This window comes from Dipodomys merriami, unplaced genomic scaffold, assembly GCF_024711535.1.
Source record: "Dipodomys merriami isolate MVZ:Mamm:240054 unplaced genomic scaffold, mDipMer1.0.p SCAF_8, whole genome shotgun sequence".
In the NCBI taxonomy this organism is placed as follows: domain Eukaryota; kingdom Metazoa; phylum Chordata; class Mammalia; order Rodentia; family Heteromyidae; genus Dipodomys; species Dipodomys merriami.
Genome location: NW_027206401.1, coordinates 2375239 through 2388101, shown reverse-complemented (window position 1 = coordinate 2388101; position 12863 = coordinate 2375239). Strand labels below are relative to the sequence as shown.

General features: G+C 51.7%; 1 protein-coding gene across 6 annotated transcripts in view; it reads right to left on the bottom strand.

The window, feature by feature from the left end:
* Positions 1 to 8872: 8872 nt before the first annotated feature.
* Pde10a (phosphodiesterase 10A) overlaps positions 8873 to 12863 on the bottom strand; it is a 311016-nt gene continuing 307025 nt past the window's right edge. For all 6 annotated transcript variants that reach the window (XM_070010313.1, XM_070010310.1, XM_070010312.1 and 3 more), the window contains 2 exons: positions 11294 to 11382; positions 8873 to 9398 (listed from right to left, as the gene is read on the bottom strand). In XM_070010313.1, the coding sequence (XP_069866414.1) occupies positions 9269 to 9398; positions 11294 to 11382 (219 nt within the window). In that variant the 3' untranslated portion in view covers positions 8873 to 9268. The remainder of the gene's footprint in view (positions 9399 to 11293; positions 11383 to 12863) is intronic.

Genomic DNA, 12863 nt, shown 5'->3' with positions numbered 1-12863 from the left:
CTGCCAGCTGAGTCACATTTAGGGGGGCGTGTCTCACCTTCCACCCCCATAGCTTGTGGTGACAAGCCAGTGTGCCCAGGCAGGGGTCAACTTGGGGGTCTCTCGAGTTACTCTGCCTGGGCTGGCCCCAGACTGCGACCTGCGACACTCCAGCTGTGGCATTCCTAGGAGGCAGGATCGGGAGTGTGAGCCTTGCTTCTGCGGGCTGCTCTTCAGAGACACGCGGATCATAGTGCCACAGCCCGTCCCCAAACTCAGGACCGCCAGAGGGTCCTGGGAGGCGGAGTCCCTTTCCAAAGCCAGCCGGCAGAGGGCGGCAGTGGAGGTGCTGTTCCCCTCTGCAGAGGATGCTTGTCCCCTAGGGTGGCCAGGAAGAAAAACAGAACACCCCCCCCTCTTCTGCTCCCCAACGCCCCCTGCAGACCTGTCCTTCCATACAGAGACCACAGGGCAGGTGGGGCGTGGCTTTGCTTCCCAAGTAACTGAAGGAACTTGGGAACTCTTGCCTTTCTTGGCCCTGAAGAGCGGTGCCTGTCCTCACTGAGCTATCTGAGCTGGGGCAGTGAGGTGGGATGGGGCTGGGAAGGCTGGGCCTGGAGCAGTTCCACATATTGGTGCCCTTAGGTATCTCAGATGGGAATGTTCTGGAAGCTGTGGCACTGCAGTGAGGGGAGCTGATGCCGCTGGTGGGAAGGAGCCCGCAGCGCTTCCCTCGCCGGGGCATGGGCACAGGAAGACGCCCACCTTGTGCAGGGCTGTGACTGTCTGTTCCTCAAGGTGCGACTCTGCCAACAGGGACTGAGAGCACATGGCCCCCCACCAGCCTCTCCGCCCTGCCCTGCCCTGCCCTGCCGGGGCTGAGCAGCACCAGCCTCTCCACCCTGGCCTGCCCTGCCCTGCCGGGGCTGAGCGCACCAGCCTCTCCACCCTGCCCTGCCGGGGCTGAGCGCACCCTGCTGTCTCAGGAGCTAGGGAATCCCCCCAAATCTCAAGCTTCTGACCTGTGGAAGGCACTCTCTGCAGAACTGCGGTGGGCATGCAAGTGCTACAAATAGGATTCTTACACTCAGCAGGTAGCAAGTGCTCAACACACACTCACCTGTCCTATTTCAGGGTCGCCCAGTGAAGACTTCAGCCTCGTTCCATCACACGGAGATGGCGGGAGTGTTTCATGGCCTAGGAGAGAATCGCAAAGAGGAGTGAGCTCAGGAGAGGATGTGGCTGCCCGTGGATGGAGCATGGACCTTGTGCAGGAGCAGTGCTGGTGACCACAGTGGGATGTGTCCTGGAGCGCCAGCCAAGGATGCCACCATTGAAACTGCTCTGGGGGGGCGGGGGAAGCTGCCAGAGGCCCTTAGCAAGTTTCTAGAGATCGCGCCTGTCCCAAGGCTGCACCGCGGTGCTCTTGCATGCCGGGACAGATTTCCAGTCTCGAAGCCATGGCTGGTGCCTCTCAGAAGTGGCAAAGCAGGGGCCGCATCTCGGTGGCCAGCAATGAGCTCCATCCCAGCCCTGACATCGTGAGATTCCGGACTCAGAACCGAGGCAAACCCAGTTGATGAAGCAGTTTTACTTTTTCAACCCACGGTGCATCAAGTGTTCGCGCCTGCGTGGTTCTGTATGTTGCATGTCTTTACTTTTTTTGGTTTTATTTCAAGTGTTTTTATTGCTATAAGGTGACGTGCCTAGGTGGTCATAGTTACCTAAGTCAGGTCGGTGTCACGCCTTCCCTTGCTCTCTCCCAGGTTTTCCCTCCTGGACATGTCTTTTGAAGCCCATTAAAGCTCACCTGCCATGCTCTGACAACACGATTCTAAGCAAGAGCTCTGCCCAGTGACGCGGGCGTCGGCATCTGAATGCATACCAGGGCCGGCTAAGAATGACCGAGCTGCTGTTTCAAATCACTTCCTGCTCCCCTCCCTCTTCCCCTCCTGTAGCACTCTAAGGGGAGTCTGCATCTGCTGGAGGTGTGTGTGTGGGGGGGGGGATTCTTCATCCTTCGTTTGAGACATGATCTCTGTATAGCCCAGGCTGCTCTCCACTCGTCATCTCCTCTGCCTGCCTTCCAAGCACTGGGATTACAAGGGTGCAATCCTCGCTCAGCTCTCCCATTTCTGATGGCGAATGAAGGTTTGGGAAGTGGAAAGGTGGAGCAAAGGAACACTTCTTTGGTTTCTGTCTTGTGGGGTGCACTTCCATCAGTGAAATCAAATTGTGAATCGTTTGGAAATGAATGTGAGGGGGTCCCATCTTTGTAGAGGTGGTCTCCACCTTTCAGTGTCCATATGGGTGATAACGCGGAGAAAGACGCAGGTGTGATGCCCAGTGGCAAACACCTGAGCCTTCAGGGAGGCATGTTCAGCCTACCACCACCATCCATTCACCCGTCCCGTCCCCGCCCAAGGGCCCATTGCATACTTGAGCATTTGAAGTGTTGGTTTGGAGGTTTGTTCTGATAAGATGGAGGAACATTCTCTCAACACCGGTGAGATCTAATGTATGTACAATGAAGAACTAGATTTGTCAGCCTTAAGCGTGTTCATAGACAACCAGAGCTGCTAGACTGCGGTATGGAGAGGCTAATGTGCTGTTTATTTTCATGTATTTTCGTGCCAGTACTATGGTTTGAATTCAGGGTTTAGGTGCTGTCTCTGAGCTTTTGTGCTCAAGGTTAGCACTCTCCATGTAAACCACAACTCCACTTACAGCTTTGTGCTGGCTTTCTTGCCAAGGCTGGCTTTGAACTGTGAACCTCAGATCTCAGCCTCCTGAATAGTTAGGATTATAGGCGAGAGCTACCGGCGCCCAGCTGGAGTTTAACCCAGTGAATGCTTCATTCAGTTACAGAGGAAATAACTAATGAAAGTCCGGTCTGCAGCCCACAGTGCCAGGCGTTTGGTGGACACTCCCAGAGCAAGCTTGTCATCCAGAAGCGCATGCCGCAGCGTTACCTCCACCTGCCTTCTCATAGGCCAGGGCTGCAGGCCTGCCTACCGACGACGCAGCATCTTGGCTCAGGTGAACTTTTACTCCCAGGTTCAACTGTAATACGTCTCAGGTTAGGGAACTCTGGGGGATAATTTAACTTTATACTTCTGAAATGTTGGTCTTCAGTTTTATTGTTTGCCTGCCCACCTGAAGGCAAGCAAGAGAGTCAAATGTAATTTCCTTATGCAGAGCCTTGAAGGTAAAAGCTGTGCAGCCTTGTGCTGTGTGCCATTGTGTGAGGGCTGGTCTAAATCACATTCTTTTAGCAAGGTGTGAATACTCTTGCAGACACACATGCATTCCTAGTGACTGGCAAGGGTCCTGGGCAGTGGAGAGTGACCAGGTCGCCACTAGCCCAGCACTCGGTGGCCGTGGCCAGCACTGAAGCCCTGAATTCAAACCAGTCATGGCACAAAAATCTCCAGAAAGCATCGCTTCCCCAGTGGTCTGTGAGTAGGTTGATGCCCGGGTATCTCACTGTTGTGGCGGCAGCTGTGATGGAATTGTTGCCCCAGTTTCTTTCTTGCTTGTTCATTGCTGGCAAAGCTACAGATTTGGAACACTGATTTTGCATCCTGCAACCTTTCCAGCGATATCGTATTCATTCAAATGTATTTGAAACTTTAGACTACAGAGCTAGTGAGTCGTCTTTCATAATTTACCATTGTGAGCTATCTCATCAAACACACTCATCGGATGCCAATTAGGGGCCTCCAAATCATCCAGGCCTGGGGTATTTTCCAGTGAACTCTGATACAGTGGCTCCTGTTTTCCCACAAATGGCTCCTGTTTTCCCGCAAATGAGAGCAAACAATAAACATGAAAGATGGTATTTTAAAAACTCTGTATTCAATTATTCACACCAAAGGATATCCATTAAAATTATGAACATTTCTAAATATATTTCATGTATCATACATATATATACTTTATATGTATAATTACATATCAACAAGAGATTTCTTGCTGCCCAAAGCATGTAAGAAAAACAATGGCAGGCTGGGCCTGGACGCCTGTCTATGCATATATACTTGCTGCTGGAATGATGCATTTATTTACAAGTTGTCGGGTAGGTTATAATAAATGAGTACTGCTCTATTATACAAACATAACAGGAAAGGTTTTTGTAAAATACAAAGACTGCAAATGAATACATGAAAAATTACACACATGTACATTATTTATAGTTTATAAATGCAAAGTTAAGACCTTTAAGTTATTGCACTTGCGCATTATACAAAGAGTTTTGATGTCATACATATAAAACCAGTTTTTGGGATTTATTCTCTCTCTGATCAACTACAATGAAGTTGGAGTTGGACACTGTTAACGTAAAAGTCTTTCCCCTTCTAAAAGAGCGCTTTGGATGCAGACCCGTGGCTGAGTACTGACTTCCACAGCACAGACCCTGTATTGCAGTCCTGCAGGTTTCATTTGGCAAGGAGGTTATCACCAGCAAACTCCTAGATGCCTTGGTCCTTGCCCCTGTAGGGAAAGCCGCCTCTTCTCAGAAGGAAGCAGGATTCTGTCATTTGTACAGATTTTGGTAAGTGTTTCACAGTGTTTTGGGCAAGCACAGAACTTCAGAAAGGCGGGGAAGTCATAGAGAAATGTCACCTATGGATAAATCTATTTTGCTTTCGGTTTGTGCACTAAATGAACATGTGGTATACACATCATACAATAAATCATACGGAAAATAACACTCCCACATCACTGACATCGGTCATTCATGGAATACCACAGGACTGGGTATTAGGGGATTAAGTTACAAACCAGTGGTGGCGATGCCCGTGACTGGGTGATATTTTGGATGAGATAATACAGTTTTAAAACTTAATTTACATTAGGAATAAAAATGTGTCACGTTTCTGTAAACACACAGTACCGCATAATTACTAGCTGCACATTCAACATACACAGCAATTTCTGCACTGGGCTCTAGACTCGGCCTTAAGCTTGTATCTTGGTCCTTGGGCGACGATCGTGCTGTGCTCCAAAAGCAGAGTCAGGCATGGGCCTGCAGGCAACAGGCAGGGCCTCTCACATTGGGGAAAAGGCAGCCGACGCTGGCCAGCCTTAAATCCAGGGTTGTGGCACTTCTTTGGATTTGAAATGCATTGTCCTTGGGGAACAAATGTCTTTGTCTTTGTTCCACTTTTCTAACTTGGAACACAAATACCACTGAACTTCTTTCATTCTATATTTATCATTACACAAAAATGCATCTAATGCTTCAGGCAATCAAACTATCCAGGATTTTTTTAAACAACCACCACGAAAAAAAAAAAAAGACAACAAAAAATGCACATACTGCATTGGGTAGCACTAATTTGGGTAGCACTAATTTAAACTTAGTATAAATGTGTAAAGAAGTCAGCAAAATGTGTACCCTGATAAATTCTTACACACATGTGAAAGTATAACCACCATGCGCTGACAAGCATAGGAAACAATGGCCACAGGGCATATGCAGCTAACTTCAAGTTTACAGTGGTGTTGAAGTCAGACTATTACTAGCAATAGAAGGAACCCACTAAAGCAACTTAGATGAATATAGTCTTTAAACAGTTACACCCTAACTGAAATCAGCAAAGTGTAGAAAGCAAACACAGATTTGAATATCTACCTAAAGAAAGTAATTTTCAAAATCGTTATCATGCTCGTGTACCTGAAACGCAACCAAACCACGTCGTTGCCATCTGTGCCACAGTTTGTGGAAAAGACAATCTACTGACTCCTTGGTTGGCCGTAGTGTCATCAAACAAAGAACAGGAGTAAGAGGAGGGGGGAACAGCCCTGGTTCCTCAACTAGCCACCAGCCATGAGCTCCTTGCGATGCTTTCCACGGTATTTAAGCAAGAAGAGCGAAAACTATGAATAAGAGTGAAGTCAGACTTCAGATTTTAAAATAAAGGCACAGGCCAAGGCGTGGAAAATAATTTAGTTCTATTAAAGCTCAAACCTTAATTTTGAGTTAAAAGATGAGAAACAAAATACCCCAAAAGCCAAACTTAGGAAACAAACAAGGAAAGACCCCAGGTACCTAAGGTTTTATGTATCTGTGTGCCCTGTACAAGTGTATCTGGTGCACACAGACACACCAACACAGCCAATTCACTGAGATTGTACCAAAAAAAAGTTAAAGCATGCAAAAAAGAGGAAACCTACACCGAACCTGTCTTTCTCTGTCTTAGTCTGCTGTTACTGTTGGAAGAGTCATGGGGAACCCCTCCTGTAGCCCCCAAGAGGAGCCAGGCGTGGGGACGGGGTGGCCAGGCTTTCCACTGGGTCTCTTTCCCTCACATAGAGATGAGAAATATCCCGCAGCCCTGCCCTCATCAAAGGAACCATTTAAAAACAGTTGTCACATTACTAATTAATTCAGTTAACTTCTGGTTGATGCAATTCCTCCATTTTTTTTTTTAGGATTGCATCCTCTGCCCGAGTTCCAAATTTCATGTTGTTGTTGGCACCATTTATGTTTCCAAGAGCATTCTAGCTAAAAATACATTTGCTGTACTGGGCAAGATAATGGATGAAATGCCTGTACCTATAGATCTTGTCTATGATAAATGAGCATGAACAGTGGGGCTGTATGCATACTCACAGCTAGCCATCGAGCTGACATGCACAGGGAAGATTTAACCTAGTGTGAAATGTCACCTTAGCGGGAAATTAATCAAAACCTGGGTAATAAAAACCAACTGTCTAGCCTCTGGTATAGCACTGTCCTTTTAAGACAAAACCTAAGAAAAAAGATGAGACAGAATGCATTTGTCTGCTGAATATTTTCCAGAATACAAAGATATCTATGTGACTGCATGTTTTCCAAAACAAATTGTGAACTAAGTATCCCCACATCCTGGGCCTTTTAAGGAAAGCCTATGCTCCCTACGTGAATCCTGCACCCGGTAAAACCACTGAGACTGAAGCATTTTACCTTCGCATCCCGGCCTTTGTTCACTGTGCTTCACAAGAAACCAACCAACTGGTAGAGCCACACACACTCTTTCAGGAAAGAGCTCAACGATCGTACACAACAATATGCTTTGGGACAAAAGTTACGTCACATTCTGATCAGAACAGCAGCCTTTAGTGCAGAGCTGGTGGTTCCACTCCCACGACTGTTTTCTACTCCATGAAAATCATTTTGATGAAACAATCTTTAAAAATACCCCCCACCCCTCCTATGATTCAGCTTCCAGGTTAAATTAGAAGACGGAGTTAACTTTCATGATTGATAGAAGCTATGTTTGGTGCATTTTTGCAAGGAAAATATTAAAAATTTCCGAATTCAATCCTAGAGACACGGCGAGCGACACGGTGAGACGTGGTCCGCCGGGCCCAGGAACCAATAGGCTCAGGGAATGGGCAGGATGTTTATAGTTTATGTATGCTTAATTCTCCCTCCTGTCTCATCTTGTGTGTATCATATATATACATACATGTGTGTCCACATACATATGAGGGTACCTCCTATATACATTTGTGTCTACATACATTACATACATACATGTGTGCGGGTCTAGGGCAGTGGTGCTCTCTCTTCACCTCCTGTGACTGAACAGCAAATGGAGCTCCTCCCAGGCATGGCGGCAACTTGAGCCGCCCACAGTGAAATTGAACACACGGTGTTAATCTAAAATAACAATCAGGTTCCGGGGTAGCCAACTCTGCTACCACATAAATAAGCTGGGCCTGACTCCGGTCTGAGAAACCAAAGCCACGTGAACCTTGCGAACGGCTGAGTGTGTGCGATGTGCTGAAGAATCACTTAAAATAATGCTGCCTGCTCCTGCGGACGCGAGCGGTGCGCGGTGAGCGGTGTGCGGTGCGCCCGCACAGCTCTGTGCGGGAGGCGGCCTCCTGCGCAGCAGTGTCTTGCACACAGGAACATTCTGTGGTAGCATTAGGGATGGGGTCTGGCCCGGGGCAGGGTGGGTGGACAGCAACACGGACACTGGTGGCCCCGCAGTCTCCCTCCGACCACTCCGCAGGCTTGTGACACACGGCTGAGCCAGGATGCGAGCCAGATGAGAACAGGCCGAGCGTCCAGGGTGAGGACTACGACTTTCGCTCGCTACCATTCGATGGTACGGGGAACACGCGGCGTTCGGGGCTTTCTGCACACGAGTGTGAGACATTGCTGTGACAGAGGGGACACAAAGGAATTCCTGCTCCAACGTCACCCTTCCTGGCCACAAAATGGGCTGGGGGAGGGGGGCTCCTGAGCCTGGGGTGGAGTTCTGTGTGAGGCCGGAGAGGCCGCGGCCAAGACAGCGAATGGCCGGCCGCCACGCGCTGCACGGGCTCCAGCTTCATCTCCAGGGGCCAGGATCCCCGTGCCCGCCGTGACCCCAAGAACCGGTCCCGCTCGGTCTGAAGTCCCGAGGCTGTGGGACTGACAGATGGACAGATGGACGGACACACGCCCTCCGTGGGCTGAGCTCTGCGCGGAGTCCGGGTGGCCCGGTTTATAACCAGCGCCCCCGTGGCCACATGCCGGCCTCGGGGACGCTGGCCGGGGCACTGGGCGCTGGGGGGGGAGGTTGCTGGGTGGGGGGGTCGCTGGGTCCCGGTCTCTGGGCCAGGGGTCGCTGGGCGGGCGGCGGGGGGTCTCGGTCAGGGGTCACTGGGTGAGGGGGGTTGCTGGGTCGGGGTCGCTGAGGGGGGTCACTGGGGGGGTCTCTGGGTCGGGGGTGCTGGGCGGGGGTCTCGGTCGGGGGTCACTGGGTGGGGGTTCGCTGGGGGGATCATTGGGTCAGGGACTGGGTCGGGGTCGCTGGGGGGCACTGGGTCGGAGGTCGCTGGGGGGCACTGGGTCGGGGGTCGCTGGGGGGCACTGGGTCGGGGGTCGCTGGGGGGCACTGGGTCGGGGGTCGCTGGGGGGCACTGGGTCGGGGGTCGCTGGGGGGCACTAGGTCGGGGGTCGCTGGGGGGCACTGGGTCGGGGGTCGCTGGGGGGCACTGGGTCGGGGGTCGCTGGGGGGCACTGGGTCTGGCCGGCCACCAACAGGCCGGGCGGCGTCAAGGCTCCACAGGCAGAGTCTGAGCCCAGATGGCAGGTGTGGATAAAGTCGGGAAGCGCGGGGCGGCGGGGCGGCCGGGGTCCCGGGTGAGGTCGGCCGGGGTCCCGGGTGAGGTCGGCCGGGGTCGGCAGGGTCGGCGGGGCGGCCGGGGTCCCGGGTGAGGTCGGCCGGGGTCGGCAGGGTCGGCGGGGCGGCCGGGGTCCCGGGTGAGGTCGGCCGGGGTCGGGGTCCGGGGTCGGCTGGCGGCCTCAGTCGTCCATCTTCCCCGGCGGCCTCTCTCTCTCGGCGGGGCCGGGCCCCGCCGGGGCGGGCGGGGCGGAGATCCACAGCGCGCTCTCCTCGCCTCGGATCACCTTCTCCCACTGGCTCAGGTTGTTCCTGGGGGAGCACCGCAAGTGAGGGGGGGAGAAGGGAGGGAGGGGGGAGGGGGGAGGAGGAAGGGGAGGAGGGAGGGGGGAGGAGGGGAAGGAGGGGGGAGGAGGAAGGGGGGAGGAGGGAGAGGGTAGGAGGAAGGGGGGGTAGGAGGGAGGGAGGGGGGAAGGGGAGGGGGAGGAGGAAGGGGGAGGAGGAAGGGGGAGGAGGGAGGGGGGAAGAGGAAGGGGGGAAGAGGAAGGGGGAGAAGGGAAGGGGGGAGGAGGAAGGGGGAGGAGGGAGGGGGAGAAGGGAAGGGGGGAGGGGGGAGGAGGAGGGAGGGGGGAAGAGGAAGGGGGGAAGAGGAAGGGGGGAGGAGGGAAGGAGGAGGGGGAGGGAGGGGGAGGAGGAGGGAGGGGAGAGGAGGGAGGGGGAGGGAGGGGCAGGGGTCTGCGGGGCTGCTGGCCCCCCCCCATCGAGGGCAGAGCAGGGATCCAAGCCACTGCCGAGGCACTGATCTGGGGCGAGGCGGGGGCCAGGCCCCCTTGCCTGGGGGACCCTCATCCTGAGCAGCCGCCAGCTCCCCGCCTGCTCTGGTGTGGAGTCAGTGCACACGAGCTGGCCTCATGCAGAAGCCCCCCGGCTTTCTGCTTTCCCGGCACACACTCAACTCTCCCAACACCTCTCAGGCTGACCAAGTCCCTGGCCTTTAGCCTTCTCCCTCCTCCATCAGGAAACACACGTAGTCTAGACAGAAGTTCCTAAAACAACTCAGAAACCGCCTACAGTCACATGGGCCACACAATGCACCGCTCCTGGGCCCCATGGCCTTCCTGGCACAGATTCCAGGCTCACTGGACCCCAACAGCACGTGCAGATTTCTAAGTGAGTCAGACTACAAAGGCCATCAGATCACGGGTCCGGCCCCACACTCCAGGGGAACAGTCAGAGCTGCCACACGGTGCGGTGCTCCCGCACGCACGGAGCAGGTAGACTCCCAGACAGGGAGGAAACCGAGGACTGCTGCGGTTTGTAGGTCCCAGGTCTGGGCTTAGGTTGCTCTTTAGTGTTCACATACTTTTGCAGCCTGGCCTGCACTCAATATCACCAAATTCGAATGAACAAAACGCCAAGTCAGGTCTGGGAAGGCCAACACGATGCACTGCGGTGTTCTGAGCAAAGGGACTGGGCCAGGCCGCTGCACAGCAAGGTCCTGCCTCCACCAGCAGCAGCCAGTTCAGTCAACCCCAGAGGGACTGGGGGAGAGGAGGACCCTGAAGCTGGGCAGGTAGTGCGTGGAAGGAGGGGCACACTTACCAAGGGTTACGTATGTGCCCTCCCCACCCAAGCTCCCCCCTCCCACAGTGACCTGTGTGCAGCCGAACCCCTTCTCCTCACCTGCCCTCACAGAACACAGGCCAGACCTGTGAGCACCAGCAGAGGCTCCCTGAGTGCTTTGTCGGGGTGGGGGCTGGGCATAGGCCTGCCCAGGGTCTGGAGCTCAGGTCGCAAGCCTGGCCACACCACACACACCTGCTCGGGTGCCTGTGCACAAGCACTAGTGCACGCCTTCCTCATGGAAAGCCAGCTCAGGCCCGCGGTGAACAGGTCTAAGAAGGGAAGGAACCCCAGCACAGCATGGTCCCTGAAGAGCCGCTGCAGCTCAGCCTACCCTGCCCTACATGTTGTCAGAGAGGCCAGAATAATGTGCACAAGCACTGGATAGTGTCGGCGCTCCTCTGAAGAGGTCCGGACTGAGGGGATCCCGGAGGCTCTCAGGAGGCTGGTCAGCAGGGCCACTGAACCCACTCCATTCAACTGTGGGTAACGTGACGGGAGTGAAAACACCCACGGACTTGGCTGTGTGCACACATGCACATGCGTGTGAGTAAGTGACAATAGAGCTGGAAGCACTTCCGTACCTGCACGCTTTCAGGAGAGGCTCCGTCGGAGGGAGGATCTGCGTGAGGGTGGTGTAGCAGGGAATGGCTACGGCATTGTAGAATCCGAGCTACCTCAGTGTTAGACAGAAACAAGAGAAAAAATAGTCCATTAGTGATTTTAGTTGTATCTAAAATTTCTGCTTCTGAAGACTGACTAGAAAATTAAGTCTTCTAGTTCTGTGTTTTATATATGTGTGTGTATTTATATGTATGTATATATATATATATATATATATATATATATATTTGACCTCAATGAAAACTATTGTTGAATATGGTTTAAAATGAATCTTAGAAACAAGACATATAACACGATGGAATTCTATGCTTCCATCAGCAAGAATGGCATTGCACCATTTGTAAGGAAATGGAAAGACTTTAAACATTTGTATTAAGTGATGTAAGCCAGATCCAAAGAAACATAGGCTGCATGGTTTCCCTCATTTGTAATGATTAGATGTGACTATAAATCTACAAGTAACCCCAGTGGATAGTAAAAGAAAATTACTCTAAACACTCCAAACAACAACACAGTGAAACCTAGAGGATCACAAAGGCTCATAGCTATGTACATACAATCATATAAAATAAAGCCTATGAAATGAACTCCAACATGAGGTTTTATTGTACTGTTCGCAGTTCTTTTTCCCCCGTCTTCTGTTTTTACCCTTTTGTTGCTGTTTTTGATTTCTGTGCACTTTGTCTTGTACGTTAAGTTTACCTGATTTGGGGAGGGGAAAGGCAAGCACAGAAATGGTGGGACAAAGGGTGAACTAATTCAGCAGTGACACTCACTAAACACTAGGTTGGAAATGAACTATACAACTTAGGGGGTAAATGGGGGCCAGGAGGGAAAAACAGGAGAACACAAGACAGGGGCGTACTGTTAAAAAATGTCTCACTACCTGACAAATAACTGTAACCCCACTGTATATCACCTTTATAAAAAAAGTTGAAAGAAAATACATAAAATATGTATTCCAGACTAGCCTTAAACTCATGATTTCTGAGGCTCAGTCTCAAAGTGCTGGAATCACAAATGCACACCACCACATTCGGCTCATTTTTAACTCTACAGCTTGTACAAAGCTATTCTATTTTTTAGCAGATGTCACGAGGTAGAAAAATCTCACAAATGAGCCTGCTTATTATAAAAATGTTTCACTGCAACAAATAGTAAGTTCATAATATCCATCAAGTTAGAAGTAGAATTTAGGAACTCAAAGTATCAAAACTCTTGTAAAATGAGTGATTTTCTCATTACAATACTAGAAGAGATGCGCTTGTGGTGTGACAGCATCCGTGAGATACCGGGTCTCCTACACGTGTGTGGTGAATGTTTTAACTATTTGGAAGAAAGAATTGTTAGAGACCTCTGTTAAACCATATAACAAGATGGCATGAATTAACAGTAAAATGTCAAGAACTGAAACGAGAGAAGTGCACGTGGATGCCTGCCGCACGGAAGGCATCCACGCACGACAGGGAGAGCTAGCTGTCCTCGCTAACGACAGCGCCTTGAGCGCCCACCCCTGCTCAGACATCACGA